Here is a 24,892-nt window from a genome sequence, read left to right as displayed (position 1 = left end):
CTAATTTCTCGAGGCGTATGGGGTCATGCGATGAGTTCAACAAATTTACGTTCCTCTTGGCGTATTTCTGGCCGATCAAATAAGCATTGGCCGTCGTTTCATTTTTGGACTTTGGAGTCGGCGACTCTTTGCTCGACGTCCGATCCTTTCTCGCGGCGATACGCGCTATCGCAACAATCATATTTTCTTCTTTCGTATAGGTAAATACATGACTTCCCCTTCGCCGATAATCGAGTATTTTACTTCTTTTTCTTCCTGCTCGATATGAAATTAGTCCAACGTGATAATCTTCGCACGCGATATCGTCGCGTTTCTATGCACAAAAAAAATTTGTTGACAGACAATTCCGAGACAAGACATTTCCGTGAAGTCCTTAACAGCGGAATCTTCAGCAGGACAAATCGCCCACTTGAAAATGAGTGATCTAAGAAAATACCACTCGTTCGATCCACACTGAATCTCAATCTCTTGCATCTTTCCGTCTCGGTAAGACACCCGAAAAAGCCTAATACTGATATAAACAAAAAGAACAAGTCAAAAGCACAGCAGCACAGCGTAGCTATGTATATCTATATGAGAACTATAGTTCTCATCCCCGTCATCCTCTATAGCAGCCACATAGCCCCCTCTCTTTCGTTACGAGAAATCCCCCTACCCTCGGCTCGTTCTCCTCTCGTGGCGCGATTCTGGAGGCGCGCGCGTCGAAGACATGCGCGCGGCGCTTGCTGCCGGCAGTCGCAGTATAAAGTGCGAAGGAGCAACACGCGAGTGACAGTGCGATCTTTTACGCAGACTTGGTTAACAGTTCCTATCCACATTAGCACATTCGCCGTGAAGCTACAAGTCCACCGCGTCGTTGCGACAAAATATTAACAGCGGTAGAAGTTTGTGTTCGCCGAGTGTGTCTTCTTTTGTGTCAGTATTAAAGCGATGAAAATGACACCGGGCCTGTCTACTAGCGACCTGGTCAAAACAGAGGTGAATTTCTTTCTATTTCCTTTTTCCCTTTTCCAAGTTTGATCTAGTTATTATAAAACGCGCAATCGTGTTCGGTCGATTTCTCGGGACGCGCGGTCGGTAAGGCAGTGGAGTGTTTATGCGACCACATGACGCGTCGCCGGTCGCCATCGATTTTTTCGTGATAGAACGCTGTGTAATACGTATATAGATATATATCGGCGAGCAGGAGGCGCAATAGAGAGATGCTGTGTGTGTTTGTACCCGTGACGTACTTGCCTACTGCCTTTTACATAACCTACGTGCGGTGGCAAATTGAATTATGGCACGTAAGGTTCATTAAAATGATTAGCATTGTTGTCAGTCCGCGCGACGCTCGCGCACAAAACACTGCAGCAGATACGAGCTTTCAGCGCTGCCGCTGCGCTTGCAACGCTCGCGAACTTGCAACTGCAAAATATCAATATTTTTTTCGCTCCGACGAAAGCTGACGTTCTCTCGATGATTTTGACGAATAATCATCCAAGACGGCGTCGCTCGTTTTTGCGACGGATCGTTGAGATTGAAAATCGGGAACGGAGTATAATAGAACGCAAATACTGATATTGATCGTGGCGAACGTCGTATACCGTTGCTGATATTGGCTTTCAACGCGGCGACCTGCTCAATAATTCGATGCTCGCCCCGAAATTCCTAGCGCAACTTCCGCTCTCGGCGATTAGATTACGTTCTACTGACAAACACGATCGTTGCACGGACGTACAGGCAACGGGATTCGACAAACGAAGCGCGCTCCCGAAAGCAGCCGGGCGCGCCAGCGAGAAATCGATTCTCGTCGGGATACCTGACGTCGTCGCGGCAAACGACTGATAGCGAGCCGTAGCCTTAACCTTGAGTGCACCTCAGCCTCGCCAGATCGTTAGGTCGACCGAGTTCTCGTTCGCCGAATAAAATCTGCACAGAGTTGTTCCGGGGCCCTTTTATTTTTAGCGTTTGCGAGCGTGTTTTCAGCGATGTGCGCTTCGCCGATCACCGATAAAGGCTTCTTCGCGAGTGCTCTTAGTCGACTTTGAAGTGCGGCTGCGGATCGTCGAAAAGCTCGCGTTCGTCAGAAACGCACAGGCTCGTCATTTCCCTCTTCTCCGAGTAGGGCTGGCTGGAAAATGTAGCTTTGGACACGATGGTTACAACGATCAATTGAAAGTTAGCGTGTATCTCACGATCACAGCCGTTTCCGTGACGACGGAAAACCTGCCTGTAAAAGTTGGCAGCCGAAAGGCAGAAAGGGAAAATCGATAGAAGTCACGGTTGCACGCAAGAAGTGACCGATCGACGCTCACAATTTCCAAAAAAATTTCTAATCTTGCCGAGCGCTCGCCCACGAGGTCTGCGTGCCCTCGAGGCCTCGTTCTTTTCGCAATTTCTCAAGCGTCAGTAGTAGTTCGAGGAGACACCCGCGCTTTCACCCGTGGCACAGAAACGCCACGCGCGTCCCCTTCGGAAGCGAAGCCTCGGCCAGTGCGTGCCAAGAAAAGGGAAAGCGAAAGGACGCTCCCTAAAATTGTGCCCCTCAGCGGGAGACATTCCCCTTCTGGAAGAGCAGGTCAGGTCAGAAGAAGCGAGAGGAAAAAGCGGCCGGAGGAGCGCTACAGTGCGTTATATCGATGAGCGAAGCTCGACATAGGAGTATTGGTGAGCTGCGCGCTGAGGCTCTGACATTGGCAACTTTCGCCGTCCGCGCAAGGGGAGGGGAGAAGTTAGGTGTAGGTTGGCCTCCCCGCGCGTTACACAATGCCGATCGATAGCGCCAGCAGCAGCAGCAGCAGCAGCAGCAGCAACGCAGCACGCCACCGGCTGCCCGTCCACGCGTCCGTCCGTTCGCCACGGTTCTCTTCGCCGAGTAGCGCGCAAGCGAACGCATTCGAAGGGCTGCGCTTGCACTCGTCAGTCACATGTTCTTTTACCTCGTCACCGTGCTCAACTCGATCGTGGCTTTCCGCAGTTACAAGCAGATCAGGCCTACGAACCAGGTAATGCGCATGCCTCGCGTTTTCTTTGGCTGACCTTACTCTCGTAACGCTTGATTTATCCTTCGTCCTTTTCCCTGTCGCGATTGAAAAGACTCGCGGTGTCGAGGCGTTTGGTCTAGCGCGCGGCGGCGCGAAACTTCGTCCTCGACGTCGCGACTCTTCGAAGCCGCTATTGGCGTTCGCGATGCAACGTTACGAGGCCGTTTTGCCAGCTACCGAATTGCCGTGGTAATCGGACCGCGATAGCTGGCCAGTTTTCGAGGTTAGAAGAAAGAGCAAGTCGACGAGCAGTGCAGGTCGCGACGTTCGAAATAGCAAGCCGCAGGGGCAAAATCGTATTTGGCCGAGTGCGCGACACTCCGCTTTAGCTTACACACGGACTTGGGGATCTCGATCGTAAAATCGATGGCATTATCTCCGACAGACACTCGGCGCGCGCGCGCGGAGCTTCGAAGTTCAATATCTCGCTGGAGTGACGCCGCTGCCGCGAATGTCTATTTATGCGCGCCCGGAAAATCACGCCAAGACGGATCGAAGCGGCAGGCAGCCTGCGACTGTATACGTGGCCAAGGAATGCTTTCGTACGTCTTACCTTGCGATAGGTCGGCTTGTGCGCGCAATTAAACAGCGATTGCTATTTTCAGCTCGACCGACGCAGCCTCGTTGTCTCTGCATGTGCAAATTTACCGATAAAATTCTTGAGTCGCGTCGATTACCCCATGAGGCTACTCGAAACGTGCGCCAAGTTGAACTTAAAAAAAAGGCGAACCTTCGGGAGGAAAAAGAAGCTCTTTAAACTCTTGGGAGGGAAGCGAGAACCGGTTTGCACTCGTGACGTAATGGAACGCACATGCTCGAGTCTGCAGGGGAGAGGCGAGAAGAAAGCAGCAGGCGCGCATCGCTCGCGGCTCGTTTACGATGTAATAAATTCGTCGCGTGGCGTAATATCAGCGCGCGCGTGGCACGCGCGATTGTCGGCAATGGTAATGAAAGGAAGCGGAGACGAGCGTGGGCTCGCGCGCTACACTCGGCCGGTGGGCCTTTATTTTCGGTGGCGCTCTAGTGCCGCTGTTTCCCTAATCCGGAAAGCCGTTGCGCAATGCAAACACAGGCAAAAATAAAATGCCTTCGATACCGGCAACGGACGAGGATGCGGCAATAACGGCTTGAGCACGGCGTCGGCGTGCACCTCGTTTTCAACGCGGTAACTCCAGCACGCGTGCCTTTCCTTGTTCCTCGCGAAAGTTGAGTGCAGCATCGCTAGATGCAAGCTGCACGTGGCATTCGAGAGCCGCGGAACCCCTGGAACGGTTACGAAGGTGCGTGCGCAGCTGCCACCTCATTCATGGATCCACAGGGTCCTCCATATTGGCTCGCCGCGGGTGTGTCGGCCTGGCTTTTCTCCTCTCTGACGTCAGCGATCGATGCTACGTCGTCGTCGTCGTCGTCGTCGTCGTCGTCGTCGTCGTCGTTATATGTTGCGGGCTTTTATCGAGCGACCCTCCTCCTCCGGAACTTAAGGTCGCTTGTTTTCGAGAAGTCACGCAAGGCTTGGATTTTGTTCCGGATGCAAACAAACTTTTAGCGCGAACAATAATGCAAATCGACCCGAAAGCAGTTTAACTGGTTTGAAAGGATGTCGTTTGCATTGAAACAAAGTCAAGCTTCAACGTATCGCGAATTCCATGCGAATCATAAGCGACAATATTCTTGGTAGCAGCGCCGATATCATGATTTCCGCGGCTCTTGGTGCGCATACTGACTTTCTAAAAGAATGCGTACGGTTTACGCAGGAGCATAATGACGGTTTTTACAAATGCGCTCTCTTTTCCTTCGTCACCCAACGTTGAAAATGCACACGGGGCCGATTAAAAACGCGACTTTCACTTGCTCGAACGAACAAATAAATGCACAACCAGACGCAATAAAACGAAAGAAAATGTATTTATGCACCGACGTAGTGACCTCGGCAAAAAATCTTGTCGGTCTTTCGAGCTCTCCCTTACCATCAATTTCGCTGCTTTATTTGTTTTATTTCACCCGCTGTCGTTTCACTTTGAAGAAAGCAACTCATGCAGTGGCAAATGATATTCGCAAATGATGCGTTTGATCGATAGAAATTGTATCGCAAAGCTTATCGATCAATCAAAGCTTATTACAAAAATTAGAGAGCTATTCGCTTTTCCGCGTGCGTCCTTGCAACTGATCTCCGGATACTGTAGCACGCAAGACTTTCCTAGTAACTCCTTCGGGTCAAACGTTCAGTTTCTTAATATTTTCCCTCTTCTGCCCGAAGGCCGTAAGAGAGTATGGAGACATCGATCAACCGACCCAGACACCTTTCTCACTGACCCAAATCGATAGACTCGTGTCTGTCAGCACGTTTCACTCGCGCACACTTTTTTTCACTCGCTACGTGCAAACAGCCGGAAAGCCGCGCGTCTACTTTTAAAGAGAGCCGTCGAAACTTTTGACATGCGCTTTATATTTGGAGCAAGTTGGAGACGAAAATAGGCTATTGGCAAAGATTACGTTCTTTCGATCATGTGGAGAATTGATAAAGTGACAAATCGATTTATATAGCGTTCAGTCATCGAGTCTAATTGCTTGGAATGTTAAAATAAGATTTCACACAAAAAACCAAGGAAACTGACATTTCCTTGGCTTTTTACGTGATTTAGCATTGCCGCTAATGCGTTCCAATTACTCTACCACAGTCGCGTTTCCTCGATAAATATTTAAATTCATAAATCACTTACCGTATGTAGTATTTTCAAACTAAATATTGGTCTGTAAAAATATATGAAATCGATATGTAGCTGCAGCAGCAGCAGCAGCAGCGAGACAGAAAGATGTTTTTGATTGAATATTGCTTTCTAGATTCGAAAGGTCATAGCTCCAGGCTAAGTCTGGTGGTCCAATTAGTTTGTAACAATTTCATTCAAGTAATATTTCTACTCGCGTAACAAGTACCGAGCAAACGTTAGTTCACGTCTGCGCCGTCAAAAGTCAATCGCAAAGTGACCTCAATTATCTCCAAAAGCCCAAATTGCATAGAGACGTGCAGTTGCTATTGATATTCTCCAAACGTGCATCGAAGTCAACACATAGTGTCACGTTTCGGACTCTGTGGCCTCGTGATTATTACAGTTGACGCCGCGGCAAGCGATGGGTCGTTGCACCGTTTGATCTGCATTTCATCTACTATCAGAGATACTTCCAGACGCCAGGTTACGTCAGTGACTGAATCTTTGAACCACAAAGTTCGTTTTTCAAATCTATGTGTTTCCAGAGGACACAAGATTTCAATGTCTGCTTGTGTGTGCACGTGCAGAATTAATATTCGATGGATGGTAATCAGAAATGAACGTGTCGCGTCGACAATGTTTTCTAATGTCGTACGATACGTAGATAACCAAATTTATGAGCAATTCGATTGATTGCTACGGGCGTCTAAATCCTCACGTTCATTATTTAGCCGCAAGACGACGCGAATAGAAATTTTCTAAGCGACCGACGATTTACGACTGATTTATCTCGGAAATCTCTGGAAAAGTATAATGATAAGGATTGCCGCAAATAGTAGTACGATAATCGTATCACTGCAGTGATACGATTAAGTAAAGTCTTGCCGATAGAAGTGGCGCTTTATAACGATGATTTTTGCTTCGCGCATGTCTGGGTGCATATCTTTATATTTTCCTTCCGGTATGATGTTACTTCCTTAGCACGTTTCACATGCAACTTAAGTACTTCGTGTACTCTTTTTTTTCAACGTTCAAACGAGTTTTAATCAAACATGGTGCACTCATATCGAGGCAATACGAACTGTTTTAATTGTTCGGAATTAAAGGTAAAGTTAGTTTTATAATGGCGTGTTTGTAATTACATATTCATTTGTAAAATTCCGCGCACTCGTAATATCAACTAATGACCTGCAGCAAAGTCGTATGACAAGAAAATAGGCAAACATTATAAACAGTGAAATAACCGCAAACTATTATCCAACGACGTAAGCCAATCTTCATAAAAACTTGAAGAAGCCAACATCTTCGCAAATCGTAAAGCAAAAATCGGTCGCTCAGTTAATTCGCTAAAATCAATCACTCTTTTTCTCTTACTGCAGTCGATACGCAAATATCGTTCTTTTCTAGATTGAAGATTAAAATAAAAGGAAACTTTCCGCGAATTCCTACATAGGCAGATATGAGTTTCATAATCACGCAGTCGTTTCGTGAGATCATTATTTCTCCGACGCTTTTGTAGATTCATTTTATCGAAACATTTTCGGACGATCGTACGAATTTTTTGTTTGAATGAGGAACGAGAAATGTGACGATTAGATTAGAATTATTAGTTGGTATTTAGTTGGAAAGTTTGATAAAAATTGATAAAAATGAGCGCTACTGTTAACTTGGTTTGAGGTTCGATAGTTCAAAATCGTTACCAAATATTCGAGAACGTAAGGCTAAAGCCGCGATGAAACAACGGTCGATTGCATACAGGTTACAAAAGGATGTTTATACCTATAGAAATCTGTTTATATTCTCGCGATCGAATTCAATTAAGAATCCGTTAACAGCGTTCCGTAAAGCGCGCACGAGGCAACGTCCAGCACGAATTGACTGGCCCGATCCAGCTCTGATAATTTAAGGAAAAACAAGGAAGTACGTTGAACGTGTTGATTACTGGCAGCCTTGAACACCTCTGGCGTTGCAATTAATGACTGCTAGCTGCGCAGCGCGACTCGACTGGAGAGTTATTTTTCCTGCTCTAGAGTGAGGTCAGAGTTCGGCCGGGAAATCCGCTTTTCCTCTAGAGGCTCGTTAGAGCAATGATTCAAAGCTGCCGGCCGCTGGGACCAAATGTCACGTCGATTCTCTCTCCGCATTAGAACGATCAAATTGAAATTGAACCTCAATCGAATGAAAACGCGTGCGCCGGCGCAGCGGAGGGACAATACAATCGAGCGCTCAAGTGACACTCTCGAGTGGCTCTCGTTCAATCGACTTATTGAATTGAATTTGCCACTCGGAATATTGCAACGATATTTCTCTACGGCTAAAAAGTAGATCGCGCTCCCGCGCTCGCTCGAGGCCAGCCAATATTTATAATTTTCCTTTCTTGTCCTTACGTAATCAGCACGCGAAAGCATTAACAAATTACGCACATTCACTCGCGCGAGGCTGTTGCGCAATTGTCCGGCGCTTTGAAAAAAAAGAAAACAGAACAAGAAGAGCCTCGAAAGAGGTCATTAATTCGGACGAGAGTTCGTTTCAACTTCGTTTCTTCTTTTTTTTTTCCCCGTCGAGTCGCATGCGCAGCAAGTCACTGAACGCTCTCCATTCACAGTGCTTATCGCTCGCGGCGCTTTTTATCGCGGCCTTGACTATTTTTTTCTTGCTGAAATAGTAAAGCGTGCATCCACCAATTCCAGTTGTGGACGGTACGTTCGGTAGGATCTGCCGTCTATATCTTTAAGCAATTTATTTAAGTGCACAAGTTAACGATATTCCGAGGGACTTTCAGCTCGAATTTCATTAAACTTTCTTGATTGAATGCCTTGAGTAATAGGACATTTTAACGATTTAATTTCTTCGTCTACTTTTGGATGAAAATGATCGATTGAACTTTTGCGTGCGCGCGCGCGTGTGTGGGTGAACGAATATAAGGAAAACTCTAGTTATATTGATATGACGTTTGAAGAGTAAATTGTCTAGCAACGCGTAACATCCACGTTACTGCAATTTCGCGGCGTTGGATCCCTCGAATGCACTTCGAGCAAACAGCCAACAAGCCCGTACAAACGCGGTGCTTCGGGAGAACTCGTCAAACATCTTCGTCGGTAGGGTCCTTGGCGTCGAAGCGGAGAAATGACCGAAAAAGTGGGAAAGCGAACGCGGGAGGTCGGCCAAGGGCACACGGAGGTCAGGCGCGTACAATGCTCGCCGGAATTTCCCGAAACGCGACAACCGGTCGTAAATTCGAGCGTGGATTTCGGGATCGCTAGGCGGGCCTTCGCGGCAGGCGGGCGCACAGACGAGTTTTACGAGATGCTTGCGCTTGAGGCGAAATCTGCTTCCGAGGTGACAGCTCGATTCGACTAAATCTCTTGACTGATTTCTGGCTGAATTTTAATATACGAGGCTCAACCGAGATAAAACATTGATGAAGCATGCTCTAACGTCCATATCATTTTGCAGATAAAAGATGCGTGCAAAGATTTGGTGCTCTCGGACGAGCAGCTGCAGCTCGTCATGGAGAGACTCACGAACGAGATCGAGAGGGGTTTGTGCAAGGAGACCCACGACGACGCTATTGTCAGATGCTATACCACCTACGTGCAAAATCTGCCCAACGGCACTGGTAGGTTGCCCGCGACGAAACGCGAACCAAACACGAGCTGCTTGCCTAAGTGGACGGCGATGCTTCTCGTCATTTAGATTTATGAGCTGCGCGCCTTGCTTTCGGTTCTTTGCAATAAATAATGGCTTTGATTACTTTGCTCAATTTGCTTCGCGTCGCTGGAAAGTTGTCGATGAGATGCATTGCCCATTGGGAACAAAGCAGTTTGACGAACCAACGCGAAGGGACAACATTGTTGGTCCGTCGGGGCGGAACGGTCGAGGGAAAGTGCCGTCGACCGGGCCTAACGAAAATCAATAACCGCGAATGATTTACGAGCGAGAAAATTCATGACTGTCGCAGAAAAGGGCAACTTCCTGGCATTGGATCTCGGAGGCACGAACTTCCGTGTACTGCTGATCACGTTGGATTACGGCCACTTTGACATGAAGAGCAAGATTTACGCGATTCCACAGAGTCTGATGTTGGGCACAGGTACCCAGCTGTTCGATCACATCGCCCAGTGTCTTGCACTATTCGTCAAGGATCTGAAGCTCGAGAATGAAGTGCTGCCCCTTGGATTTACTTTCAGTTTTCCACTCACCCAACAGGGTCTCACCAAGGGATTACTCGTCAGGTGGACCAAAGGCTTCAATTGCAGCGGCGTCGTCAACGAGGATGTCGTTGCGCTGCTCGAGGAAGCGATCGCCAGGAGGAATGTTAGTATACTTGATTTTCGTTCTATATTTTTCACTTGAAGGACTTTAAACTGAAATTTTAACGTCGGCTTCCGATTTACTTTGAGTTGGATATTTTAATGGATCAACAAAATAAATTCATGCAAGAATTGATCTACTTCACGTTATTATTTCAAAAGAACAATTTCCAAGGCGCTCAATGTTCAGTGTAAAGAGGACATAGTAATCGACCAATGATTATTAATTGCAGGACATTAAAATCGACGTGTGCGCGATCCTAAACGACACCACTGGAACGCTTATGTCTTGCGCTTGGAAAAACAAGAACTGCCGCGTTGGCCTCATTGTCGGTAAGTTGACAATCAATATCCGTGACTGTATAACCTAACATCATGTTCTAGTACTGTTTCGCTTTCAACGTCATTGCGACCTATGTTAAATTAAATATGTTTTCTCACGAGGCTGCGGAAATCTCATTTGCGAAAATTAGAAAAAATTTCGTTATCTTATCTTTTTTGCAATTGCAGATTAAGCTAGCTTCAACTTTTCTAATTACTCTGTTGTTTTCGTACTTTGATCATTAAATATAATTTTACGATTTCCTTGTACACGACAAAAACACCTCGCTATCTTATTCAACTGAATTGTCCAAGCTGTTTTTATATAACCTATTTGTTATTCTTGTTACAATATGTTATTGAAAATCAATTATTTCAACTATGTTTATACACTACTTATCAGTTTATATAGTAGTTGTATAAATATATTTTATTCAACTATGTTTATACAACTATGTTTATATAACTATCTTGAATTGATGGAATTGTTTAAATTGAATGAATAATAAACTGAATATTTTCCCTAAACTTACATAAGCTACGCAAAATTGAAAAATCCTAATTGTTTCAGGAACTGGATGCAACGTGTGCTACGTAGAGAAAACAGAGAACGCAAAATGCGCGCAAACTGGACAATACGATCCTGAAAAACCCCATATGCTTATAAATGCAGAATGGGGAGCTTTCGGTGAGCGAGGAACATTAGATTTTGTCCTCACCGAATTCGATCGTGATATCGACGAAAACTCCATCAACAAAGGCAAACAACTGTTCGAAAAAATGATCTCGGGAATGTACATGGGTGAGCTTGCCAGGCTGGTACTGGAGAAGCTCACCAACGAGGGATCACTGTTTAACGGCAAATGCTCGTGCGAGCTCAAGAAACGCGGCAAATTCTTCACAAAATACGTTTCCGAAATTGAGTCGTAAGTTACTCCCCTTACGAATAAATTAAGAATTACAGAAGTAGTTTTTCGAATCATTGGTTGATCGTTGTCGTCGTCTCTTACAGCGATCCAAAAGGAAAATACGGAAACTGCCGTGAAATTCTGGCGGAATTGGGCATCACAAATGCAACGGATCAAGATTGCGAGAACGTACGATACGTATGCTCGATAGTGTCGAGGCGAGCAGCACATCTTGCATCCGCTGGCATTGCTTGCCTTCTCAACAAGATGGGTGAAAATAACGTCACCGTCGGTGTCGACGGCTCCGTCTACAGATTCCATCCTCACTTCCACGATCTCATGGTTGAGAAAATCAGCTCGTTGCAATCCTACAAGGTAATCTATCGATGCACCACTGTAGTTGCAGATAAAACTGCCACTTAACATGTTTATTGAATTAATTTTATTTGCAGTTTGATCTGATGCTCTCAGAGGACGGCAGTGGTCGCGGCGCGGCGTTGGTCGCCGCGGTAGCCTCGCAAAAACGGTGAAGATAAGCGGCGGGCCGCTCATAAATTATACTTAACGAAATGAAAAATAAACTTCTAGACTAAAGTATATTTATTATACATAATTAAATTTAACAAAAAAGTACCGAAACAGATTGATACACTTCTGTATATAGAGCACAAAAAATGCGTGTAGTCTAGCTGAAAGATTAAAAAAAAATAAACAAACAAAAAAAATCGTATCTGAAATCGTTTGGAGCTTTGTTAATCAACGATTTTTAAAGCGATAAAACAACGTGAATCTAACGAAAAGCTGGATTACTGTTATTATGATTAATATCAATAATATTGCTAGTCCGATTTGCAACGGACTTTTATCACTAGGTATATGATTTTATTGTTATCCTGATCTTCAGAGAGATATGCGTGTGTGATCGTAGCTATTTGTTTCTCGTCGGAAAGTAAACAAAAATATGAACAGATATATATCCCGAACAATTCATTTCGTTGTTTATTTTTTTTTATTACAGTATATATATGTTTTAAATTGGTTTAACGAAAGAAGAATTATATATATGAAAAAATACACGAAGCTCCGCTATATATATTTTGATACTGATAGAGCCTCGCATCGCTATGGTAATTTTAAACACAACTCGGTTGAAGATTGAACCATTTTTTCATTTCGTCCGGTTTGAATTGTTCTTACTTAAAATTGAATTTATTTTAAATAAAAAATAACTTTTCGGTAGATAAAACCATTCAATACGATCCTGAAAAACCCCATATGCTTATAAATGCAGAATGGGGAGCTTTCGGTGAGCGAGGAACATTAGATTTTGTCCTGACCGAATTCGATCGTGATATCGACAGAAAAAGATATTGCCTTGCTGCAAGGCAATATGTTTTTTTTGTCTATAAAAAAAAATCATACGTCCTGTATTGCTCCTAAATCAGAGTATCAGATATTATAGTCGCGGGTGAACCGAATGCGTTATTACGTAGTCGACTTATTAGAGAGCAATCTTGGCGAGTATGGTTTTTTTTTAATTTTACGCGCGATTTTCAGAAATCAAACAACAGTAAACGTCTTAAACGTGATCCTAAACTTTGGAGAAGCAAATATCTCCCTACGTGAAAGAAAATAATCATTTTAATTCCCCGTGACACGAAGGTTTATTCATACGAATAAAACATTCGGAAAATTCGAATGGTTCACGTGGAAAGATATTGCGAGTAGTGTTTGATGACGTTATAGTAAGGTGCAAAGTATAACGAAAGAAAAAAAAAACTATGTTTACTTCGTGCATTTGATAAGTATACGTATGCATATGCGCTGATTTTTATCCTTCACCATTCGTACAACGAAAGTATAGATTGGTGATAAGCGCAATGCATACAACTCAGTACATGTGCAGGCTGCTAGGGGAATCGAGTATTTGCAAAGAATACGTAAATTACAACAGATATATGAATATACCCAAAGAAGTTCAAGCCTTTCGACTTATATCGCAATACAAACATCTGACTTGTCAATGGCATATTGTAATCATTATCTCTATTCAGAGTATGTTACTTATGCCTCTTCATTGGTTTTTTCAATTATTCTTTGGTCATACATTGCTTAGAAATTCAATTTTAACGAACAAAACGAAACAAAAAATGGTGCCATTTTCTACATGTGAATTTTATTTCGGTTGTGTATTGATATTTGCGTCATAGTAATGATTTGTTGCTAAAATCAAAGCTTATCGCGTTAAGATTTTGTATAATACGTACATCAAATTAATTAAATGTTGTTTGTAATTTCGAGTCTCTATTCACTAAAATATTCCGAACTAAGCAACAATAAGACAAAACGACAAAAAGTCGTTGAAAGTAATTAATTGAAGTTTATTTTCAGTTGAATGGATTAGCGGTATTAGAGAAGATTTATACAAATCTTATAAGAGCCAGTGTGAAGAAGCGAAGAATCGCTGTCACCTGTACTGTATAATTACTAGCTTACTTCGATGATATATTGAGTAGTGCGTAGATTATAATTATTTTATGACATTGCATCTGAATATTTTAGTGGAAATAGAACTATACGATTGGTTGATCTAAGATTCTTTTTATAAAAGGCTGTAAAATGTGTATACTTATTTGAGTGTAAAACATGCGTATATGTTTAATAAAGTGTTGAATATAATAATAATTAAAAAAAAAAAACAAATATGCCAGGCTGAGTCGAAATACACACCAAGTGTGTGCAGGTGCTACAGCTCGAATATGCAAAACAAAGAAAAATAAAATCGTTATTAACACTGAAGATAAAGAATACCACATCTTTCATTTTCAAGATTATTAAGAGAAAAATAATAATTATATCAATTACAAAGTACATACGTATGTAAAATTTCTATTGATTCACTATAATTTTTTTTATATCCGAGGATAAATGTTGTTGAATATGTACACGTTGAAATTGCAAAATAAAAAATTATTGAATTCTATCACTCATAATCTGCACTTAATTACTCAACTGATCACATAACTCGTATGGTTTTCCTTTATCACTCAAAAGTAAATATTATTCAAATATTTAACGAATGTATAACTATCAAGACAGAACTTGATAAAGCGATTATTTTTTGTACGAAACACTTGCACGAAAGCTTTGATCTTTTGCATTTGCAGATTTTAAAAAATAAGTTTAAAAAATTGGCACTTCGCTTAAAATCGGCTGTCAATAATACAATTTGAAATAGAACATTTGTCAAAGTACCCAAATGACTGGAGCTGCTGTACATATTCAATGGGTTCAGATGGCAGAGATGACGAATAATTTGATAATTTGATTTGATGGGGGCCGGTCGCGTCTGGACAACGAATGAGTTACACAAACGAGTTGTGGTCAGAGCTACATTTTGATATCGCGCTGGCAAAGAGGTCTCGTCTAAAAAGCCTCGCTACTTGGAGATCTAGCTAACTTTTTTAAATAATTAACGGGAAGAAAACTCACGATGATATCTACTACTCCGGGAAGAACTGCCAGTTGAGAGAAATGTTTGCAGAGCGAAGTGATCATCTTGGCTCTACCGATGTTTAGCTGCATGCAGTGCTGTAGGACAACTTTCAATCTGATCGAGTAGTAAGGATGAAATTTTTGTAAGTAGGTCCGATCGTGCAATAATCGCAAACCGTGATCCCTCACCCAAATATTCGAGGAGAAAAAATCAATGAGCAAGAGCTTATAGGTCGTCATGTCCGTAGACGTCGTGGTGTTCTGCATGTCCTTGAGCTGGCTTTGGCACTCAGCATAATATTCAGCGAACGTCTCTTCGTCCTTGATCTTCTGGTGGATCTTTTCGTCAATTTCGTGGCCTTGCGATTCGATCATGGCAAGGTGCGCCAAAATGGGTTGGATCACCGTCCAATTGGAAGTCCTAGTAACGTGTTCATCGCGAGGACGAAAGTCCAGCAGGCACTTTCCAGCCCGATCGAAAATTTGGACGTCAATGCTGCCGCTCATGAGTAACCCGTAGAGGCAGCGCATCCTGCTGGGAGTGTGCGCGGTACAATAGAAGAGCTCGAAGAGCGGGGTGCGGCCCAACGAGTCCCGATGGTTGATGAAGGTGGGCGTATTGCTCACTAGGAACTCAACGTTATCCTGAACGCGATACCTCATCGCAAAGTGCAGCGCGGTCTTGCCGCGCAAGCCGGGCTCGGGTGTGTACCCGCTCTGGACGACGCGGCGCATGAATAGCACCACTTGGGGATCGCCGTTGGCGAAAGCGTGCGCGGTAACGTCCCCGTGAAGCGCGGATTTGATGACCTCGTGGATTCCGTGGGTCATAAATATGGCCAGCACGTTCGCGATAGCTCTCTCGAATATTTCCGCGACGCAGCCGACCGTCATCGGATTCCAGTCGTTCCATTCGCACAGTTTCAACGCGTAAAAGTGTATTGCGTTCAAGTTTGGCTCTCGACTTACCGCCAGTCTCTTTATGCTCTGGTAGAGATACTGCTCCATCTGCTCGCGGTCCGGTCCGTGGTTAATCAACACGTCGATGTTCGATGTGTCCAGCAATTTCACGGCCGTCTCCATGCCTTTCGCATACTCGATGTCGTCGATGTCTGTGCTCAGGTCTATAAAGGTCCTGGTCAGGGTTGCGTTTTGCATGGCGACCACGTTTGAAAACGGACACTCTATATCGTCGATCATCGTCACGATTTCCTCGATCGATTTTCTCGACATGATTTTTTCATAAAAGAGCTCGCGAACGAGCGAGGGCACCGACCCGATATTCGTCAAAATCGAATAGAATGCACCCTCGATTGCGTCAATCGAGTTCGACATCCGAGCCCCGGAGCGAAGCAACACTTCGGCTACTTCGAAATTCCCGTTCTCCATGGCTATGACCAGTGGCGTTTTTTTTTCTGCATTCTCGGCGTTTGTGCTCTGGCCTCCTTTGATAAAGTGCTTTGTCAGCAGCACACTGCCCTTCATCGCCGCCACGTGCAGATCGGTCATTCCTTCGATGCAGCGTAAATTCATGTCGTTGGCATACCGCTTCAAGTCCTTCAGTTGAGCCTCGAGCACGTCATCCTTCTTATCTTCTTCTTGGTGGTCCTGCAGCGAAAACGTTTTTTTACTCGTTATTTTCCGCGGCAAGGCATCCTCCTTCTCAGTCGAGTACGAATGGCCGTAATTATTCTCTCAACCTAAGTGCTTCCTCTTTTCCGCGTGCAAAACCTTCGAACATATCTTCGATTTGGATTGTACAACTTTCGCCAAACAGCCAGCAAATTGTTTAGTCCAAATCGTTATCATATAAATCAAAGTGTCCGTCATTTTCGTAACGCAATTCAGCGAATAAGCGGTACGTACGGTACACGCGCAAGTTTCACTTTTCCAACTGCCGCGAAGTCTGCGAGCAGTGACCAATTTGTGGCAGTTGCAATAGCAACGTGAATGGTCAATCGAGTGCCTACTTACCATTTTTGCCGATTTCTCGCAGATTCCCAAGTGGTTTCGGCACTGTCAGCGCGTGTAAAAACGCGCAGCCTAGGTGCACCAGCACCACCGTCTCAATGTCCCAGTTGCTCAATGGAGTATGGCCAAATCTTTTGGGACAGCCGCAATTGATGGAACGTCAATTAGTTCCATGGCTGCTTAGACATTCTTGGAACGAGCTCAAGCTCAAGCTCACGCTGTCAACCCCCTGCTCACTCTGCAGTTAAATCGACGAGCCAGTGACACATCCTTGTTTCGTTCGCTCGCTCCACCTTAATCCTCTCGATCAGCTTTGCTCAATTTTGCTGGCAACTTGTTGATGATCTTTCCAAAATCAGCTTAGGGTTAAGATCACTTCGTTTTAATAACAATTGCTGGGCTGACATCGTAAACAGACGTTCATTCAAAGTATAACAACTAATTTCAAGCTAATCTACTGATTAGTTATGTAGAGCCTCATTCAAACATTCAATTGGTAAAACGCAGCATGTATAAAACGTATGAAAACCGTATAAATACGTTGCAAAGTGTTGCATTTTCAAAGTTGATGAACAATTCGATCCAGGATTAGACACATTCCGCAATGTAAAACTTTCGCATTCTGAAAATCACTGCAACAGACATTAATTATTAACTAATTATCACTGCAAGTGAAATTATTAAATTCTCGTCTATACAGAGAATCGAAATATTTTATTTATATCATAATGTTATTGATCAATATATCATCAATATATCAATAATTTACAATTTAGTTTCCTAAAGCGGCTATATCCTTACGCATCCTAATATTAAGGAAATAATGGAAAATGTAATTACATCGCCACTAATACGTCAATAACTATAATGGTATAAAAGAATATTCAAATGAAACCTTCTAAGCTTTAAGAAGTTATACGAGTTTCAACAAAATGGATTTAAAAATATAACGCCATTTCGAATTTATTCTAACTTAATAATCACATAAGAAGCCTAAACTACCAAAAAAGTGAGTTGTGATTTTCCAATAATACGAAAACTTTTTTTATTGATTATTATTTATTTCAGTTTTGTAAGACTACGAATAATGTGTAATCCGAGTAACATTATTTTCGTGCATTGCACAACAATAAGTAATCCCAACAAAGAAATACAGAAATCAAATGAAATCAAATTAACGAAATCACTGACCACTAATTATTTTCGAATATAATTATCACGTCGGCTTTAAAACGAACTACGGCCTTCGTTTATATACATTGTTTAAAACTGATTAGCAAGTGCTCATATCATTGCCTTATTAGCGTGTTTCACATCGGCGAACGACCAGTGGAAATTAATCTCAACTGTACTGTGAAATGAATTTGTTCATAATTTCAAGTGAGTTGTTGATAAATATACCGATGGTCAGTTGACGAATGAACAATCATTGTTACATTGGTTGAGAACAAAGATTTTTTTTTTGTTATTTTTTTAATCAAGGTAAAAATAAGAAATCATATTCAAAAACAAGCGACGAAGTTTTATCACATACGTATACCTATTACACGTCCTTGAGTCGAAAGATTTCGTATTTCCCGGGTGTTAACTGAACCTATCGTGCGCATGCTTTTATTTCAGCATGTATGTATGTATGTATACATCTGGCGCTCCGCAGTGAAGGAGAGTATGCATGTTCTGCTGCGGTGCCAACGCGCAATTGATAGCTGTTATTACTTTGACAGGCAATCATCGTAAAAGTCAACGCTACCATTCGCATTTGCAAAAATGTGTTTCTACGTGATTTCCGTGAAGACGAAAGCTCGTGTAAAAAGAATGTAATGTTGATAGCAGTGAATTGACGAGTTTGAAGACTCGGTAGAACCATGATTAGCGGCCTGCAAATCGCTCTTAAAAATGCCATTGACGTGGTGAGTGCAAGAGTTGATTATGTGCGGATTTGATGTTTCTATTATTCAATATTTTTATTTATTTTTTTTGTGTAGTGTAAGCTTAGAACTTATGATTTATCTTTTACTTATTACGCACATTACGAGACTTTGTATTTTAAGGTTATGCTGCTTCATTCATTATTGTTACAGTGTTTTTATTTTGTATGCTTGTCATTGTGATTGTATCATTTATCACTACGTTTCTGCTTTATATATTTGCAATTTTTTATGAATAAATCATGCACAGATATTTTTTTACAAACAAACCACGAGTATTTTATTTTTTTTCTGTAACCCTCATCCACTGCCTATTTATTCACACTTACAACCATTATTGATCTCGTGGAGTTTCTGACCATCATGTGAGTAATATAATATATTCTATTGCAGTTCTTACAAAGCTTATTCAAAATCATAAATCTTCAATCAAAATAAAATTTTAATTACATGGCTATTGCAGATTGCTCCACCAGCAACATCACTACAAGACTTTACTTACCATTGGAAACAGATTATGAACTTTTATGTTAACCACTTGACTGATTCTAAAGTACCCGTAGAGATAACTGGTATACCAAGGCATTTGGATCGTTTGTTAGAATTGCTGCTCGAAGAAGAAAAACATGGTAGCGAACCTGGTCCATGCTTGGAATATTTACTACAGCATAGACTTTTGGACTTGCTGGCAACTCTTGCCAGTGCTGAAACTCCACCTGGGATGAGACTAGTATGTCTATCATTTTTAAGGAAACTTTTGACAAGATCTAAACATCCCCTTTTACATCATGCAGCAGTTTATGGTCCTATACAAAGACTCATAGCAATATGTAATGGAAGTATTGCATCTCCAATTGAACACGAAGAGATACAATTTCTATTATGTGTCTGCTTTTTAGTTTGTAAATATCCACATGTAACAAATATAGTTAACGAATACAGTAATGTCCAGCGAGAGTGTGGAGTTTTTCAATGTGATTATGGGAAAGCAGAAATTGAGAAAGTAACTTATATTCCTGTTAAAAAACTGAAAACTATCAATCCCTTGTTTAAACCTCTGAATACGCAAGCTATTACTCTGGTGAATCCTGATTTATTTAAAATTAGGTGAAAAATGATTATTTAAAAAGTTTTAAAGTATTTAAAGAGTTTTACAATAAGTAATCAAAATAAATTTTTGTTCAGTAGCGCACAATCATCTTATAACAATTCGTTGGAGAAGCTGAGTATGCCATCAGAGGAAATACAAGACAAGCCGTCCAAACACAAGCGTAATACATCATCGAGATCCAATTCATCTACACAATCGAGCGGTTCATCATCTCGAGAAGCGGAACTTATTTCGCAATCGTCAAGCCCATTTACGCAAAAACCAAACGAAAACATACCAAATAACATTCCCTATGTTGGTGAAGACACTCAAGAAAGTTTGAATCTGTACAAAGTACTTGAACAAGAGGAATCTTCTAGCGAGTACGACCCAGTTTTAGCTGCGATAAATGATTTCAAAGACTTGAGAATAAACGAAGAATATGCATCGAGTAACAGTGATGTGAAATCGAGAAGTAGTAAACATGATATTACCCTTAGTGAACTTGCTAGTCCTGAAAATTCCAAATGTTTATTGTTAGACTCTCTGAAAAGCTACGTAAACAGTGCTGTAAGTACAAACGACTACTCATATAAAAGGGTTTTCATCGCGGTGAATTTCTTTAAAAACAGTTTTAATTTTTCGTTATAGGATAATACTATTAGGATTCGAGCGTGCGAAGGAATAATGGTATTGGCATCCTTAGACGATCCACTCTTTGCCGAAGTTGTTGCCAAAAGTGATTTAGCAAGCGTATTAACAAAGCGCTTAGAAGTACTCTTTAATTTAATACCAGCTCACGTTGAACCCAGCGAAGTTGACGATATCGAAGTTACCTGGGGCCTCGATTCACCTCCCATTTTAAACGACAAAAAATTTCCTGGCTGTAGAAAAGTTGCAGCCTTCTTCATGTGGCTGGACTTTTGCGCGCAGCTTTCACGAGAAGCTCAACCAGACGTCGCTGATGTCTTAGCACAAACCATCAGGATATCATTTTTCGAAAAAATATTTACTCCTGCGTTATCCGCTCATCATGCTGTATTAATTACTGCCCTTATAACAAAATGTTTGCGCGATATTCCTTCTTCACCACTGAGTATTGGTAAGTGTTTGATGAAATACACCATCAACTTTATGATAAAAAAAATGTCAATAAACGAATTTCGATAGAAATGGGTCGTTGGATGGTGGGCGCACGGAGAGATCCCAATATTCCAGAAGTTTGGAGTTGTCCAGTTATTCACAGACTCATAGAAAGTTGTTGTACGGAAAGTGATGATCTGACTTTAGAAACGTTAAAATTATTCGAGGAAGCCGTCGAAAGGAGGGATGAACATATACTACATTGTTTAATCTTGATGTATTTGAATACGCGTGGTTACTACGACACCAGTGCTGCAGATAGCGCAATTGCTTCGTGGAGTGACGAGGAGGACGAAAGAGAAAGAGAAAAGCGTGGTTCAATGGATCTTGCTTCGGGCATATGCTATAGTCGAACATTGGCACCTAGTAACATACATAGGATATTAAATTGGTATATTTAATACAGATAACTGAAGTTATCCATGATGAATTTTAACGTCTTATAAATATTTGTTTCTTAGTTTCTTGTCTTTAGTACCAAGACAGTTACAAACGGAGTCGGACAGCCATTACGGCCGATACATGGGAGATTGGGAAAAGCAGTATTCAAGAGTTGTGAAAAATTGTTCCCTCTTAGCATGGCCTCTAGAAGCAGTGACAGTAGACGATTCGGCTAGTTCCCACTCTCGAACAGATTCCGACAATTGCTCCAATAGATTCTATCCGGGTCCGTTTTTGTCAATGCTTTTAGAAAGAATCAGCAATATTCCTAAACAAAAATACGATATCAATTTTGAAGTCACCGGTTTGATTTCAAAGTTAGCATTATTACCGCATCCGTACCTTCACGAGTTTTTACTTAATCCTTTGATTCCACTAGCACAAGGAAATAAAAACTTATTTATTTGCCTACAACGAGTCGTTAAGCAACTTATGCATGATGTTCCGAAGTTAACTGATTACAAACAGGCTCTCAAGGAAACTAGATTACGATTGTTTGATAACTGTTGCATGAACGATCCTTCACAAGTAACGATCCTGAAAAATTGCATTAGGTATGTTTACAATTACATTATTTGACAGCAATCGATAATGAAAACTATAATGTTTGTTGTCAGGCCAAAAGAAGAAGAAATATTGCTCGAAAGTGTGATACTTACTGAAGAATTTTGTAAAGAATTAGCTGCGATTGCATATGTTAAGTACCATCATTCCACATAGTATCTAATGTAATTGACGAATTCGTGTAAATCTAGTTATAAATGTGCAGATTGTACATATAAGAGTAATTAAAGTTTCATAGAAAAATATCATGTTTTGCTTGACACAAAATGTTACCGTAACGTAGACACAAATTTAACTATTATAATTATAAAGTAAATTAAATCGATCATCGATTAAACCTGCTTTATCGGGTATAATTTTTTTAAAACAATAACTTAAGTGTTATATGCTTATAAATTTGATTAACAATTTTTGGGAATAAATTTTGACGTATGTAAATAAATGACAATAGCAATTTTCGTACAAAAATTATACATGTAAATTGAAAAACTATTTCCATGCACAATTGCTGTAGATATTAATAACAAATATCAAAATAAATTATATAAATAAATATGAAAATCTATTTATTTCTCTGCTTGAAATTGAAATTCTATGCGATTCCGATATAAGCTCTGTTAGACTATTAACTTTGGAACTTCAAATAACAAGTATGCTGACAGCATACAGTGATGAAAAAATCAACAACAATAACAATTCAGAGAATTATAGTTCTACATATTCAACAGCAGAAATGGAATATATAATACAGATGATTTTGTATTTATAAAAGTTCTTTACGTTTGGTGATTGGTTGGTATAGTAATAAGGAGAATGAAATAATTTATAGTAAAATTATTATAATAAATACATAAAATAAATGTGACAAATTTTACTTCAGTTTGAAAATGGACATAATAGTTGAGAGCAGATAAGACATACCAACCACAGAAGTATTTGAATTACATCTTCAAAGAACCATTTATATCAGTACGTGTGAAAAGGCTTTCTACATAAGGAGATGTCAGTCAACAGACGTCGAATCGAAATTATAAAGTTGAAAATCAAATTGTTTTTCATTTTTTATATTTTACATTAAGGCAAGTGATTTTTTTATAATTGAATCGATTGGAAATTGAACTGTTCCTCTATGTCATTCTTTTTAATAATGCTAAATTAGTTTTAATAACTGTATCAAGTTTATTACTCCGAGGCATATTTGATTATCCAGTAACGGCTGAAGCAGAGTACCGGAATTATTTAATTATTTTTATTTTTTCTATTTATTTTTGAAATACGCGCCCTTCAAAATTCCCTAGCAATAATTCTGTGCACGACGCTGCGCATTAGTTCATTTTTCAAACATCATGCGTCAGAATAGACGTTACAGAATCGTTGTGTGATCACCTTATGACAATACAATTTTTTCTGAAAGTTGATGGTAAAATGATTACTCCGAATTATTTAGCTAAAATTCTTGTAGAAACTATTACTGGTGGTGAAGTAAACTATCCTAAAATCATAAATATCAATAAAAGGGATTTAGCAACAAAAGGAGATTTATCATTCCAACTAAAACTTGATTTTTGGAGAGGTTATATTGACATTAAATCAGAAGGATTTAAACATGCAAAGAATATATTAGAATATTACAAATATTTGAAGCATGAGTACTCCACGCACCAACACGATTCAACAAATATTGAACAAATTTTAGAAGTCTTTGAAAATGATGTAAATATAGTTTGTGAATTTTAAATTATTTCATTTACCACTTATAAAATTTAAGAATATCTGATTTTTTTAGATCAACAAACAATTAAATTGTACAACGGGTAAAGAACACAACCATGTTGTAATGAAAATTTCAAATGACTTTGTACTAGTCAATTACAACAGATCAAATGCTGCCTATTTGGTTATCAAAACTGCAATTAAGAAGGGTTCTGAATATGGAATGAAAAATGAACCTAAGAATATAATGCTGTCAGTAGATTATGATTCTGATAGTGAAATGACAAATCAACGTTTAAAATTGCAAAAGCAAGTTTCTGAAAATTTACTAAAATGTCAATCTTGTGAGTTACAGAAGAGGAAAAACATAACTAACTATATATTTACTGTGAAATCAGAAGGTTACACAGAGGAAAACCATATTAAATATTTTTGTGGTGCTGTTTTAAATTCTAAGAAAAAAAAAGAAAGAGACTTGAAATTCTCTACTTATTTGGAAAGAAAAATTGAAAAAATCAAATATTTCAATGCTCAGAGAATTTCCGATGTATATATTAATAAAGACAATTTCGAAAAAGCTATTTTGAGGATAGCTAATGCTTCAATCAACTATGAATTGTTGTCGACTAAACATGATAGCCCAGTGATTATAAATCAAAGCAACAATGTAGATAGATTTATTAAAGGTACTGTGTATTTTGTTTTATAACATATAATTCAATGTTAATTAAATAAAGAATTAACAATAATTTTTTTTCTTTAGAAGCTTCATTTGTTCTGTACAATAATTCTAGAATAAATTCTATATTGGATAAGTATAGTAAATTAGTAAAAGATAATCAATTCTTCCAAATCAAACCTATAGAAAAAATTAACTCATTTGAAAAAACAATGGATGATGTTAGTATTGTTATTTGTTAGATTATTTGAGTTTTATAAGATAGCTTGTTAAATCATTACATTAAATGTTATATATTTTCAGGATTCTTGGTCACTTGTATACAATTACCTAATGAAATATTCAGATATTTTAGAAAGTTTAGTCATTACTAAGCCAAAACTTAAAGTAAAGATTCACTTGTTATGGTCATTTATATCCAATTTGTGTCATGACTTCAGTAGGTATTATCAACGGAATAGAATCTTGTTGGTAAGTAAATATTTTAGTTTGAAAGTCAGTTACCTCATGAAATTCCCTTGACCTAAGTTGTATCTTTTTAGAGAGGAACTGAATTCAACAACCAAATGATCGATATTATGACTGAAAGGTT

General features: G+C 40.4%; 4 protein-coding genes across 5 annotated transcripts; 3 read left to right on the top strand and 1 right to left on the bottom strand.

Moving 5' to 3' along the window:
• Positions 1-2,763: 2,763 nt before the first annotated feature.
• LOC131674672 (hexokinase type 2) lies at positions 2,764-11,870 on the top strand. Its single transcript, XM_058953489.1, has 7 exons — positions 2,764-2,987; positions 9,191-9,353; positions 9,696-10,051; positions 10,281-10,380; positions 10,940-11,294; positions 11,381-11,651; positions 11,729-11,870. Exons 1-7 carry the CDS (start codon positions 2,910-2,912, stop codon positions 11,804-11,806), a joined length of 1,401 nt encoding a protein of 466 aa, XP_058809472.1. The 5' UTR covers positions 2,764-2,909; the 3' UTR covers positions 11,807-11,870.
• Positions 11,871-14,415: 2,545 nt separating this feature from the next.
• On the bottom strand, positions 14,416-16,995 carry LOC131674671 (uncharacterized). Its single transcript, XM_058953488.1, has 2 exons — positions 16,746-16,995; positions 14,416-16,379 (listed from the first exon to the last, which is right to left on the bottom strand). The coding sequence occupies exons 1-2, from the start codon at positions 16,746-16,748 to the stop codon at positions 14,703-14,705; spliced, it is 1,680 nt and encodes a 559-aa protein (XP_058809471.1). The 5' UTR covers positions 16,749-16,995; the 3' UTR covers positions 14,416-14,702.
• Positions 16,996-17,997: 1,002 nt separating this feature from the next.
• LOC131674669 (FHF complex subunit HOOK interacting protein 2A-like) lies at positions 17,998-22,413 on the top strand. 2 transcript variants are annotated; one of them, XM_058953486.1, is made up of 7 exons: positions 17,998-18,652; positions 19,134-19,777; positions 19,859-20,330; positions 20,412-20,862; positions 20,931-21,294; positions 21,365-21,898; positions 21,962-22,413. In XM_058953486.1, exons 1-7 carry the CDS (start codon positions 18,608-18,610, stop codon positions 22,062-22,064), a joined length of 2,613 nt encoding a protein of 870 aa, XP_058809469.1. In that variant the 5' UTR covers positions 17,998-18,607; the 3' UTR covers positions 22,065-22,413. The 2 variants fall into 2 exon arrangements, with proteins under 2 accessions (XP_058809469.1, XP_058809468.1); XM_058953485.1 differs by having other exon boundaries at positions 19,856-20,330.
• Positions 22,414-23,301: 888 nt separating this feature from the next.
• On the top strand, positions 23,302-24,887 carry LOC131674675 (arginine--tRNA ligase-like; the record flags this gene model as incomplete). The annotated part of the gene is made up of 5 exons (XM_058953491.1): positions 23,302-23,621; positions 23,695-24,307; positions 24,385-24,521; positions 24,604-24,771; positions 24,843-24,887. Coding segments are annotated over exons 1-5 (1,251 nt in total), but the record flags the coding sequence as incomplete, so codon positions are not given.
• Between the last annotated feature and the right edge of the window lie 5 nt (positions 24,888-24,892).

Source organism: Phymastichus coffea, unplaced genomic scaffold (genome assembly GCF_024137745.1).
Source record: "Phymastichus coffea isolate CEN01 unplaced genomic scaffold, Cenicafe_Pcof_1.1 PCOF00278, whole genome shotgun sequence".
Lineage (NCBI taxonomy): Eukaryota > Metazoa > Arthropoda > Insecta > Hymenoptera > Eulophidae > Phymastichus > Phymastichus coffea.
This window is presented reverse-complemented; position numbering and strand designations above follow the sequence as displayed.

Coding starts and splice junctions, on each gene's coding strand:
- LOC131674672 (XM_058953489.1), top strand. CDS start 2,910: ATGTTCTTTTACCTCGTCACCGTGCTCAACTCGATCGTGGCTTTCCGC. Junction 10,052..10,280: donor AAGCGATCGCCAGGAGGAAT/GTTAGTATACTT, acceptor TATTAATTGCAG/GACATTAAAATCGACGTGTG. Junction 11,295..11,380: donor TACGTTTCCGAAATTGAGTC/GTAAGTTACTCC, acceptor CGTCTCTTACAG/CGATCCAAAAGGAAAATACG.
- LOC131674669 (XM_058953485.1), top strand. CDS start 18,608: ATGATTAGCGGCCTGCAAATCGCTCTTAAAAATGCCATTGACGTG. Junction 18,653..19,133: donor TTAAAAATGCCATTGACGTG/GTGAGTGCAAGA, acceptor TGGCTATTGCAG/ATTGCTCCACCAGCAACATC. Junction 21,899..21,961: donor ATCCTGAAAAATTGCATTAG/GTATGTTTACAA, acceptor GTTTGTTGTCAG/GCCAAAAGAAGAAGAAATAT.